We start from the raw sequence: 14,130 nt of genomic DNA on the forward strand, positions 1-14,130 counted from the left end.
GCTATGGTCAGGTGTCTGAATACTTTTGACCATGTAATATAAATCAATGAGGATTTGGTTGTATTTCCTGTGATAAATCAGAATCAGAATGGGATTTATTCGCCATGAAAGTTTGCACAGACAAGGAATTTGCTTTGGCAGGAAGGTGCATACAATACACATATAGGGACCTCAAATTTAAATATGTGGACTATCTATACTAAGGGTACATAAACTAGCAGTACTAAGTGGGATTAGAATTAAATTAAATATACAATAAAATATAAGTTGCCGTAATTTACAATATAAAAATACAAATATTACAAAAAATACAAATGTACAAGATACAATTTTGTAATGCAGTGCAAAAAGCAGTGTGTTTTAAGCAGGAAGTCATTAGAGTCAGTGTGGTCCCTTGGCCTTGTTGAAGAGGCCAACAGCGGAAGGGAAGAAACTGTTTTTGTGGCGTGAGGTATTGGTCCTGATGGACCGCAGCCTTCTGCCGGAGGGGAGTGACTGAAACAGGGAGTGTCCAGGGTGGGAGGAGTCGGCCACAATCTTCCTCGCTCGCCTCAGGGTCCTCGAGGTGTGCAGGTCCACGAGGGTAGGCAGATTGCAGCCAATCACCTTATCAGCAGTGCGGATGATACGCTGCAGCCTGCTCTTGTCCTTGGCAGTGGCAGCAGCGTACCAGACGGTGATGGAGGAGGTGAGGATGGACTCAATGATGGCTGAGTAGAAGTGCACCATCATTGTCTTTGGCAGGTTGAACTTCTTCAGCTGCCGAAGGAAGTACATCCTCTGTTGTGCTTTCTTGATGAGGGAGCTGATGTCCAGTTCCCACTTGAGGTCCTGGGAGAGGATAGTGTCCAGGAAGCGGAAGGACTCCACAGTGTTGACTGGGGAGTCACACAGGGTGATGGGGGTGAGTGGGGCTATGTTCTTCCTGAAGTCCACAACCATCTCCACTGTCTTAAGAGCATTGAGCTCTAAGTTGTTCTGGCTGCACCAGGTCACCAGGTTGGCCGCTTCCCACCTATAATCAGACTTGTCTCCACCAGAGATGAGCCCAATAAGGGTGGTGTCGTCCGCAAACTTTACAAGATATCAGGATAATCTACCTTTGTTTAAGTATAAATTGACTCCAGTATTTGCCTTTTTTTTACTGTAGAGGCAGGGTTTATATACGTTATTGTTTGACAATTAGACAATCTGTCATAGGATAGCAATATGATATGACTAACATTAGAGTTGCAAAGCAAATTACCTTTATTCATCATGAACGAACGCTCATCCAATGAAAATGTACACTTAGTTTAGCCACACTTGCACTTAGGGAATCTGGGATGGGGGCAGGATATAGGTATTTCGTTTATGAGTTACGGAGTTTCGCCTATACAGTCAATGGTTTGTAATAATGTAGGCAACTGGCCTTACACTCCCGAACAGTAGGTGGAGATGATCCACCTCTTAAACGTTAATTGCAATCTACCATAACATCAACAAAAGAAGAAGAATATACACTCGTGCAAATCACAGGCAGTCTGGTGCTAGCTATGCTATAAAAATACTTGTATTGTACCCGTAAGAATAGTTTTAGGGAGTGTATGGAAAACTAATATTTATTTAATCCTGCGTTACAGCACTACAGAACACAAGATAGGACTCGCTATATTAAGTTTGAAAATGGAAGTCGTTGTTGTGAAGTTAGAAGACGACGAGGAGGAGAGACCGTGCACCCAAATTAGTCCTGAAAAGGAGGGAGACGAACAGTTTTTAGCTAACACTATTCGGTCTATTAAAACACAGACTCAAGACAACACATGTTTGGAATCAAATACCTCCGAAAATGTCAAGATTGAACATGATGTCGAATTAGGAAACATCGGAGATAATAAAGCCATATGGAGGAGACGTTCAACTCTGGTGAATGAAATATTCTCAAAGGTGACGAGCAGAAAACGAAAATTAGAAGAAAACATGAGATGCAAGAAAATAGGATTAGATGTGGATGTGGGGTCAGGACCAAAGCCGAAACTGGATTTGCAGTTACTTACGAACGGTGTAATGAAAGAAATTGCAGAGTTTGCCAAAGAACTGTCGACTCATTCTCAAAAACACTACATCGCTGAAATTCTGGAGTACAATTTTCATATTGGCTTTGAAAACAGTAAACAAAGACGTGAATTTGCACATCAAACTTGGCAGAGAGTGGTCGAAATGCAGAAACGTCTAAAACAGTATCCTGACGATTTATCTATGTTAAATGAACCATGGATGCTCAGTATACATCCATATTACATGTTTCCAAAGACTTCCAGTCAGACAGACCCTATTAGAGATTCTGGAATCAAGTCAGAGCATCTGGGATATGCTGAAATCTGTGTTAAAAGTGAGTCTGACATGACAGCCAACCAAGACATCAAGGTAGAGGCATTCTATACTGTGCCAGAAGAGACCAAGGCAGACCTCTACCCCCTGTGTCAGGAAATTGGTCTGGACCTTGATGTGACGTATAAAGGTTGGTCTAAAGAGAAACTTGACAAGGATGTTTTGACCAAAGGGGTTATGATTGAAGTGGCTAAGTATACCAAAGAACTTTGTGGGACATACAGACAGATTGTCTTTGATATCTTAGAACACAATTTTGATCTTGATTTACAAGCTGTGGACTCAGAGCTCTTTCGATCAATTATCTTCAGCATTAGTTTAATAGGAATGAAGAAAAATAGAAATCGTAATCTTCGGGCATGGCATGAAACAGCATTCTCAGTGCATATATATAAAAAGAAGGATCCTAAATTGGCACCAGCTGTTTCTAAAAGGCAGTCGGAACGACAGAAGAGACAACTGTCTGCTGCTGATTGTGATAAAAAGAAAAGGGAGGCAGAGACTCAATCTGCAGGAATGTCTGAGAGAAATTTCAAGAAGCGTACATGTAAGTTCAGCAGCTTTGAAAGGACTGACCGATATAACGATGAAACTGCAGATGTTGACCAAATTGATGACCAAGGCTACATGTGCTCACTGGAGAACCCTGGTCTTGAACCTTCACTAACAGTCCTGTGTGCTGCTGATGGTGGACACGTATCCTCTCCTGCCCCTCTCCTGACACCATCTTATGACACTCACACTGCCTTGTGTGCTGAAAAAGTGAAGCTGCAAGACATATATATGAGGCCAAGGCTTGATTACTATCCTTTTTGTGAACAATCAGGCATAGACCTTGATGTATATTCAAAATTGGAATCCAAAGAAAAACATCATTTGCAGGTTCTGACGAATGGTGTGATGTTCGAGATCCATAAATATGTTAGAAGAAACAGAAAAAAGAAGGCCTATTCACGCTTTATATATGACATTTTGGAGTACAACTTTGATATGAGTTTCCACAATCTGAAGTGGTATTCCTTTACGCAAAGATTAGTGTTGGATGTTAAACAACTGGCAAAAACATCCTTTATCAATCGAATAGTATGGTATGTTAAAAAACTGGCGGCAACATATCGCCGTGACGTGGCCATCAACCCAAATCATACCACTGAAGTGTTTGCACTACACTCAAAAATACCAACAGAAAAAAAGAGAAAGGAGACGGTTCCTCAACCTGCAAGAACGTCTGAGAGAATTTTCAAGAAGAAGACCTGTAAATTGAGCAACTTTGAAAGGACCAACCCATGTACAGATGGAACTGCAGACTTTGGCCAAATTGATGACCTAGGCTACATGTGCTCACTGGAGAACCCTGGCCTTGAACCCTTGCTTACAGATCAAGCAAACATGTCTCATATAAAAAAGGAGTCACATTAGTCACTTAAAGAATGAGCAGAGTTTGAAATAGTGTCCCACAACCCAAGGTGCTGATGGATTTGCTACCACAGATGGCAGAAGTAGTTATTACTAGCCACTTTTAAATGTTTATGGCTATTTGTACAAAAACATGATACCAAATTCTTAGGATATTCTAGTCTGATATTGAAACCTAAAGATGTGATAAGGTTTATGGTATTTGTAAGTGACTGCCCACTGTAATTGTTGTTTGTAATTGTAGAGACTGAAAGCTACTGTATACTGAAAGACATCAAGCAAAAATGCTATGTTTATTTTGAATACATTTATAAATAACTTTGTCAGAACCTCTTTCCTTGTTTTTTATTCCCCACATTGCAGTGTTTAAATGCTGGAAAATGTAAAGGTTAGACCATGTAAGAAGATTGCAGTACTTTTCTTCAGTTGTAAATGTTTCCCTGAACATTTTGGGGTTGACAAAGATTACTGTCTTCAGTTTTTCTAGAAGAATGTTTAATAATAGTTTTGTGTCAATGACAAGAATACCTTAGTTGTAGAGAACGTTTTAACCCTTGTGTTATCTTCGGGTCATTCTGACCCATCAGTCATTGTGACCCACCGTCGTATTGCGACAAATTTACCGCATACAAAGACAAAGTGAAGCATTTTCTTTTAACAGCTAGGCTGTCTCAGACCCCCCACATTGCAAAGGTTAAAAGAAAATTATTTTAATTTGTTTTTGTATTGGGTAAAATTGGGTAAACACAACGATGGTTCGTTATGAACCTTTGGGTCATGTGACCCGAAGGCAGCACGAGGGTTAAATCATTTCTGTTTCTTTTATCGGTCAATGGCCAGATGAAATTGTTTTAAAGCAGTATTTACTTCCAGCCTTTAGGTGGCATTATGGTAATAGCCTTAGTTGTTACAACAGGAACACAAGAGTTGGGCTTCCATTGATTTATCGTTGACATCTACTTGGAATGGTTTGCAAGCCAGAAACCTATTTTTTCGATTTGTAATAGTCAACCTTACATGCATCCCTGCTTGTCTTGTACATACAATGTGAATACATCAGAAATGTACCTTGGGTGGGGATTTTTTACACCACTTAAGATGAACATAGCCTACACTAAATGGGTAATAGTATGCAGATATTGCTCCACATACACATAAAAAAGGTAGATGGAGATGCAGCTTAATGATGCCCATGGTTTAATGGGAGGTCCAACAAGCTCATGTGCTATGGTCAGGTGTCTGAATACTTTTGACCATGTAATATAGATCAGTGAGGATTTGGTTGTATTTCCTGTGAAAAATTGACAAAATATCAGGATAATCTACCTTTGTGAAAGTATAAATTGACAAATATTTGCCTTTTTTTTTACTGTAGACGCAGGGTTTATATAGGGTTAGGTCCATAAATATTTGGACATTGACACAATTTTCATCATTTTGGCTCTGTATACCACCACAATGGATTTGAAATGAAACAATCAAGATGTGCTTTAAGTGCAGACTTTCAGCTTTAATTTCAGGGTATTTACATCCAGATCAGGTGAACGGTGTAGGAATTACAACACATTTTATATGTGGCCCCCCCCCTTTTTAACCCTCGTGCTGCCTTCGGGTCACATGACACAAAGGTTCATAACGAACCATCGTTGTGTTTACCCAATTTTACCCAATACAAAAACAAATTAAAATAATTTTCTTTTAACCTTTGCAATGTGGGGGGTCTGAGACAGCCCAACGGTTAAAAGAAAATGCTTCACTTTGTCTTTGTATGCGGTAAATCTGTCGCAATACGACGGTGGGTCACAATGACTGATGGGTCAGAATGACCCGAAGATAACACAAGGGTTAAGGGACCAAAAATAATTGGACAAACTAACATAATCATAAATCTAATTGTCACTTTTAATACTTGGTTGCAAATCCTTTGCAGTCAATGACAGCCTGAAGTCTGGAACCCATAGACATCACCAGACGCTGGGTTTCGTCCCTGGTGATGCTCTGCCAGGCCTCTACTGCAACTGTCTTCAGTTCCTGCTTGTTCTTGGGGCATTTTCCCTTCAGTTTTGTCTTTAGCAAGTGAAATGCATGCTCAATTGGATTTAGGTCAGGTGATTGACTTGGCCATTGCAGAACATTCCACTTCTTTGCCTTAAAAACTCTTTGGTTGCTTTCGCAGTATGCTTCGGGTCATTGTCCATCTGCACTGTGAAGCGCCGTCCTATGAGTTCTGAAGCATTTGGCTGAATCTGAGCAGATAATATTGCCAGAAACACTTCAGAATTCATCCTACTGCTTTTGTCAGCAGTCACATCATCGATAAATACAAGGGAACCAGTTCCATTGGCAGCCATACATGCCCATGCCATAACACTACCTCCACCATGCTTCACTGAAGAGGTGGTATGCTTTGGATCATGAGCAGTTCCTTCCCTTCTCCATACTCTTCTCTTCCCATCATTCTGGTACAAGTTGATCTTGGTCTCATCTGTCCATAGGATGTTGTTCCAGAACTGTACAGGCTCTTTTAGATGTTTTTTTGGCAAACTCTAATCTGGTCTTCCTGTTTTTGAGACTCACCAATGGTTTACATCTTGTGGTGAACCCTCTGTATTTACTCTGGTGAAGTCTTCTCTTAATTTTTGACTTTGACACAGATACGCCTACCTCCTGGAGAGTGTTCTTGATCTGGCCAACTGTTGTGAAGGGGTTTTTCTTCACCAGGGAAAGATTTCTTCTGTCATCCACCACAGTTGATTTCCGTGGTCTTCCGGGTCTTTTGGTGTTGCTGAGCTCACCAGTGCGTTCTTTCTTTTTAACCCTTGTGTTATCTTCGGGTCATTCTGACCCATCAGTCATTGTGACCCACCGTCGTATTGCGACAAATTTACCTCATACAAAAACAAAGTGAAGCATTTTCTTTTAACTGTCGGGCTGTCTCAGACCCCCCACATTGGAATGGTTAAAAGAAAATTATTTTTATTTGTTTTTGTATTGGGTAAAATTGGGTAAACACAACAATGGTTCGTTATGAACCTTTGGGTCATGTGACCCGAAGGCAGCACGAGGGTTAAGAATGTACCAAACAGTTGATTGAGCCACACCTAATGTTTTTGCTATCTCTCTGATAGGTTTGTTTTGATTTTTCAGCCTAAAGATGGCTTGCTTCACTGATGGCGACAGCTCTTTGGACTTCATATTGAGAGTTGACAGCAACAGATTCCAAACACAAATACCATACTTGAAATGAACTCTAGACCTTTTATCTGCTCCTTGTCAATGAAATAACGAACTCCCATGAGGGAATAACATACACCTGGCCATGGAACAGCTGAGCAGCCAATTGTCCAATTACTTTTGGTCCCTTAAAAAGGGGGGGGGCACATATAAAATGTATTGTAATTCCTACACCGTTCACCTGATTTGGATGTAAATACCCTGAAATTAACCCTCGTGCTTCCTTCGGGTCACATGACCCAAAGGTTCATAACGAACCATCGTTGTGTTTACCCAATTTTACCCAATACAAAAACAAATTAAAATAATTTTCTTTTAACCATCGCAATGTGGGGGGTCTGAGACAGCCTAGCTGTTAAAAGAAAATGCTTCACTTTGTCTTTGTATGCGGTAAATTTGTCGCAATACGACGGTGGGTCACAATGACTGATGGGTCAGAATGACCCGAAGATAACACAAGGGTTAAAGCTGAAAGTCTGCACTTAACCCTTGTGTTATCTTCGGGTTGTTCTGACCCATCAGTCATTGTGACCCACCGTCGTATTGCGACAACTTTACCGCATACAAAAACAAAGTGAAGCATTTTCTTTTAACCGTTGGGCTGTCTCAGACCCCCCACATTGCGAAGGTTAAAAGAAAATTATTTTTATTTGTTTTTGTATTGGGTAAAATTGGGTAAACACAACGATGGTTCGTTATGAACCTTTGGGTCATGTGACCCGAAGGCAGCACAAGGGTTAAAGCACATCTTGATTGTTTCATTTCAAATCCATTGTGGTGGTATACAGAGCCAAAATGATGAAAATTGTGTCAATGTCCAAATATTTATGGACCTAACTGTACGTTATTGTTTGACAATTAGACAATCTGTCATAGGATAGCAATATTATATGACTAACATTAGAGTTGCAAAGCAAACTAGAGAGGGTACAATTTCTGGGGAAATTGTAGGGTGTGCTTGCTTGCGTCGGTTGCACAGTGGTCCGTTTTTGAATGACATTTTTAAAACTGATTTCTGTATATTTTATATGAAAATGCATACTTATTATTTATAAAGATTAAATAGATTTCAAAGCATTTTTTTTTTTGCTGCTCATTTACAACTGAAAATACGAGTGAAGTGTAGAATGAAATAGATGTCTTCTCATTTCCCCTGCAAGAGGCAGCCTCATCGTTGAATCAAAACGAATAAATACAGCTGTGTACAGCTGTAGGAAGACACGCGAGACACTACAAAAACATCTACTGTTTTTGTAGTGTCTCGCGTAGGCTACAGCGTTGCAGTGAGCAACACTGGTTTGAAACCACAGGTAATGATCATTTCACCCACAAATCGTTTACTTGTAATGTAATGTCATAATAAATCCTACAACGAAAATGTATTTGTGAGGAATGTTTATTTTAACGATTGAAAACAGATGTATCATAGACCACTGTAGTATGTGTTGCCCGGGCAACAGAGGCTAATGTCATGATGCTAATGCTTCAGTGAAATAGTAGACTACCGTTTCCGAAAGTAGATGTGGGCCTACTTCCTTAATAATATCAGCTAATATTGTACATTACATTTCACAATTGTGTTTCACATCACAAAGTAAATAGTTATCACCCTGGCCTCTTTGCTTGTGACATTTCTGCAACTGCCTTGCAGTAAAGCTATAGTTAGCCTAGCTATCCCCCAAGTTAACAGATGCGAAACGAATGTTCTGCTACAGGTAGTCACGCGTGTTTTCGTGACGTTAGTGACGTAGTGACGTTAGGAACGTCAGTGACTGTGGCTAGCAAATTAGCCACCGTTAGCTTTACTTTTCGCCACAAAAACATAACTTGAGCCTAAACCATGCAACGGAACGTAAATCCCAATAGAAGCAACTCAATCGCTACCAAGACGAAACTTTTGACACCTAGGTTGTCTATGTAGGCCAAATATTGACTGAGTTTTAGGGGGGCAAAAAGAATAATAATATATATGTGAGAGAACAAAGGTTGTGCTCTCGCCGAAGGCTTGAGCACACCCAATAATATATATGTGAGAGAACAAAGGTCGAGCCCTTGCCGAAGGCAAAGCACACCCAATTACCTTTATTCATCATGAACGAACGCTCATCCAATGAAAATGTACACTTAGTTTAGCCACACTTGCACTTAGGGAATCTGGGATGGGGGCAGGATATAGGTATTTCGTTTATGAGTTACGGAGTTTCGCCTATACAGTCAATGGTTTGTAATAATGTAGGCAACTGGCCTTACACTCCCGAACAGTAGGTGGAGATGATCCACCTCTTAAACGTTAATTGCAATCTACCATAACATCAACAGAAGAAGAAGAATATACACTCGTGCAAATCACAGGCAGTCTGGTGCTAGCTATGCTATAAAAATACTTGTATTGTACCCGTAAGAATAGTTTTAGGGAGTGTATGGAAAACTAATATTTATTTAATCCTGCGTTACAGCACTACAGAACACAAGATAGGACTCGCTATATTAAGTTTGAAAATGGAAGTCGTTGTTGTGAAGCTAGAAGACGACGAGGATGAGAGACCGTGCACCGAAATTAGTCCTGAAAAGGAGGGAGACGAACAGTTTTTAGCAAACACTATTCGGTCTATTAAAACAGAGACTCCAGACAACACATGTTTGGAATCAAATACCTCCGAAAAGGTCAAGATTGAACATGATGTCGAATTAGGAAACATCGGAGATAATAAAGCCATATGGAGGAGACGTTCAACTCTGGCGAATGAAATATTCTCAAAGGTGACGAGCAGAAATCGAAAATTAGAAGAAAACATTAGATGCAAGAAAATAGGATTAGATGTGGATGTGGGGTCAGGACCAAAGCCGAAACTGGATTTGCAGTTACTTACGAACGGTGTAATGAAAGAAATTGCAGAGTTTGCCAAAGAACTGTCGACTAATTCTCAAAAACACTACATCGCTGAAATTTTGGAGTACAATTTTCATATTGGCTTTGAAAACAGTAAACAAAGACGTGAATTTGCACATCAAACTTGGCAGAGAGTGGTCGAAATGCAGAAACGTCTAAAACAGTATCCTGGCGATTTATCTATGTTAAATGAACCATGGAGGCTCAGTATACATCCATATTACATGTTTCCAAAGACTTCCAGTCAGACAGACCCTATTAGAGATTCTGGAATCAAGTCAGAGCATCTGGGATATGCTGAAATCTGTGTTAAAAGTGAGTCTGACATGACAGCCAACCAAGACATCAAGATAGAGGCATTCTATACTGTGTCAGAAGAGACCAGGGCAGACCTCTACCCCCTGTGTCAGGAAATTGGTCTGGACCTTGATGTGACGTATAAAGGTTGGTCTAAAGAGAAACTTGACAAGGATGTTTTGACCAAAGGGGTTATGATTGAAGTGGCTAAGTATACCAAAGAACTTTGTGGGACATACAGACAGATTGTCTTTGATATCTTAGAACACAATTTTGATCTTGATTTACAAGCTGTGGACTCAGAGCTCTTTCGATCAATTATCTTCAGCATTGGTTTAATAGGAATGAAGAAAAATAGAAATCGTAATCTTCGGGCATGGCATGAAACAGCCTTCTCAGTGCATATATATAAAAAGAAGGATCCTAAATTGGCACCAGCTGTTTCTAAAAGGCAGTCGGAACGACAGAAAAAGAGACAACTGTCTGCTGCTGATTGTGATAAAAAGAAAAGGGAGGCAGAGACTCAATCGGCAGGAATGTTTGAGAGAAATTTCAAAAAGCAGACATGTCAGTTCAGCAGCTTTGAAAGGACTGACCAATATAACGATGAAACTGCAGATGTTGACCAAATTGATGACCAAGGCTACATGTGCTCACTGGAGAACCCTGGTCTTGAACCTTCACTAACAGTCCTGTGTGCTGCTGGTGGTGGACACGTATCCTCTCCTGCCCCTCCCCTGACACCATCTTATGACACTCACACTGCCTTGTGTGCTGAAGAAGTGAAGCTGCAAGACAATAACAATATGAAGGCAAGGTTTGATTACTATCCATTTTGTGAACAATCAGGCATAGACCTTGATGTATATTCAAAATTGGAATCCAAAGAAAAACATGATTTGCAGGTTCTGACGAATGGTGTGATGTTCGAGATCCGTAAATATGTTAGAAGAAACAGAAAAAAGAAGGCCTATTCACGCTTTCTATATGACATTTTGGAGTACAACTTTGATATGAGTTTCCACAATCTGAAGTGGCATTCCTTTACGCAAAGATTAGTGTCGGATGTTAAACAACTGGCAAAAACATATCACCGTGACGTGGCCATCAACCCAAATCATGCAACTGATGTGTTTGTACTACACTTGAAAATGCCAACAGAAAGAAAGAGAAAGGAGAAGGTTCCTCAACCTGCAAGAACGTCTGAGAGAATTTTCAAGAAGAAGACCTGTAAATTGAGCAACTTTGAAAGGACCAACCCATGTACAGATGGAACTGCAGACTTTGGCCAAATTGATGACCTAGGCTACATGTGCTCACTGGAGAACCCTGCTCTTGAACCTTTGCTTACAGATCAAGCAAACATGTCTCATATAAAAAAGGAGTCAAATTAGTCACTTAAAGAATGAGCAGTTTGAAATAGTGTCCCACAACCCAAGGTGCTGATGGATTTGCTACCACAGATGGCAGAAGTAGGTATTACTAGCCACTTTTATATGTTTATGGCTATTTGTACAAAAAACATGATACCAAATTCTTAGGATATTTATTCTAGTCTGATATTGAAACCTAAAGATGTGATAAGGTTTATGGTCTTTGTAAGTGACTGCCCACTGTAATTGTTGTTTATAATTGTAAAGTAGAGACTGAAAGATACTGTATACTGAAAGAAAACATCAAGCAAAAATGCTGTTTTTATTTTGAACACGTTTATAAATAACTTCGTCAGAACCTCTTTCCTTGTTTTTTATTCCCCACATTGCAGGGTTTAAATGCAAAAAATGTCAAAGTTAGACCATGTCATAAGATTGCAGTACTTTTCTTCAGTTGTAAATGTTTCCCTGAACATTTTGGCGTTGACAAAGATTACTGTTTATATTTTGGGGTTTTGTAGAAGAACGTTTAATCGTAGTTTTGTGTCAATGACAAGAAGACCTTAGTTGTAGAGAAAGTTTTAAATAATTTCTGTTTCTCTCATCGGTCAATGGCCAGATGAAATTGTTTTAAAGCAGTACTTACTTCCAGCCTTTAGGTGGTAGTATTGTAATAGCCTTAGTTGTTACAACAGGAACACCAGCGTTGGTCTTCCATTGAGTTATCGTTGACATCTGCTTGGAATGGTTTGCAAGCCAGAAACCTTTTTTTTCGATTTATAATAAACAGTCAACCTTACATGCATCCCTGCTTATCTTGTACATAAAATGTGTATACATCTCAAATTTACCTTGGGTGGGAATTTTCAACTGTATGCTGCAGTTTTACATAACTTACGATGAACATAGCCTACACTAAATGTGTAATAGTATGCACATATTTCTCCACATACACATAAAAAAGGCAGATGGAGATGCAGCTTGATGATGCCCATGGTTTAATGGGAGGTCCAACAAGCTCATGTAGTATGGTCGGGTGTCCGAATACTTTTGGCCATGTAATATAGATCAGTGACGATTTGGTTGTATTTCCTGTGACAAATTTACAGAATAACAGAATAATCTAGCTTTGTTTAAGTATAAATTGACTGACGTATTTGCCTTTTTTTTTTATTGTAGAGGCAGGGTTTACATTAGTTATTGTTTGACAACTATACAATCTGTCATAGGATAGCAATTTATAGCCTGACGTTGTCATACTCATAATTCTAGTCAGAAGATGAGTCTGATACCGCTCCGTTGGGCTTTGAGTATGGGGCATGTTTCAACCGAACCTGGAAAAAAATGCCTCTTCGCTCAATTGGATAGACCTACAACCAATCAGAGCAACGTATGTTGTTTGTTGAAAACGAATTCAACCCAAGCGCCCTTTCGTGACGTGGTTGATTGCGTTACTGTTGATCATCTGTCCATCATCTTATAAAGCCCACCCTGACAATTTGATTGGTCTGAACAGCTCTTGTTCGGACATAGTTTTTCCCCAACCGAGCGACCCCAGACATAACTTCCCGACCACATTTTTTTGTTGGCAGGGTAAGTTCGGCTGACACCCAGGCTGCAATATTATAGGACTAACAGTTGCAAAGCAAATTGTAAATACATTTACACACTCCGTATTCATCACAAACGAACGATCATCCAATGAAAATGTATATTTATTTTAGCCACACTTGCACTCAGGGAAACTGGAAAGGGGGCAGGATATAGGTATTTTGTTTATGAGTTATTGAGTTTGTATCACACAATAGTTTAGTGTAGGCCATCGGCATCACACTCCCGAACAGTAGGCGGAGATGATGCGCCTCTTAAACGTTGGTTGCAATCTACCATAACATCAACAGAAGAAGAATATACACTCGTGCAAATCACAGACAGCCTGGTGCTAGCTATGCTATAAAAATACTTGTATTGCACCCGTAAGAATAGTTTTAGGGAGTGTATGGGTAACTAATATTTAATCCTGCGTTACAGCACTACCGACCACAAGATAGGACTCGCTATATTAAGTTTGAAAATGGAAGTCGTTGTGAAGCTAGAAGACGACGAGGAGGAGAGACCGTGCACCGAAATTAGTCCTGAAAAGGAGGAAGACGATCAGTTTTTATTAAACACTATTCGGTCTATTAAAACACAGACTCAAGACAACACATGTTTGGAATCAAATACCTCCGAAAATGTCAAGATTGAACATGATGTCCAATCAAGAAACATTCAAGAGAATAAAGCGATATGGCGGAGACGTTCAACTCTGGTGAATGAAATATTCTCTAAAGTGAAGAGCGGAAAACGCAGATTAGAAGAAAACATGAGATGCAAGAAAATAGGATTAGATGTGGATGTGGGGTCAGGATTTAAGCAGAAACTGGATTTGCAGTTACTTACGAACGGTGTATTGAAAGAAATTGCAGAGTTTGCCAAAGAGCTGTCGACCAATTCTCAAAAACACTACATTGTTGAAATTCTGGAGTACAATTTTAATATTAGCTTTGA

General features: G+C 39.8%; 1 protein-coding gene across 3 annotated transcripts in view; it reads left to right on the forward strand.

Annotated features, from left to right (window-relative positions):
• Positions 1 to 1,495: 1,495 nt before the first annotated feature.
• Positions 1,496 to 14,130, forward strand: part of LOC134024804 (uncharacterized) — a 36,438-nt gene continuing 23,803 nt past the window's right edge. The window contains exons 1-2 of one of the 3 annotated variants that reach the window (XR_009930934.1): positions 1,496 to 3,869; positions 4,150 to 4,272. Coding sequence is in view for 1 of the 3 variants with exons in the window: in XM_062467505.1 (XP_062323489.1) it covers positions 1,666 to 3,387; positions 3,436 to 3,789 (2,076 nt within the window). In the remaining 2 variants the exon portion in view is untranslated. Of the gene's footprint in view, positions 4,273 to 14,130 lie in introns of those variants that run through there. The other 2 variants (XM_062467505.1, XR_009930935.1) reach the window with 2 other exon arrangements.

Source organism: Osmerus eperlanus, chromosome 8 (genome assembly GCF_963692335.1).
Source record: "Osmerus eperlanus chromosome 8, fOsmEpe2.1, whole genome shotgun sequence".
NCBI classification, from domain to species: Eukaryota; Metazoa; Chordata; class Actinopteri; order Osmeriformes; family Osmeridae; genus Osmerus; species Osmerus eperlanus.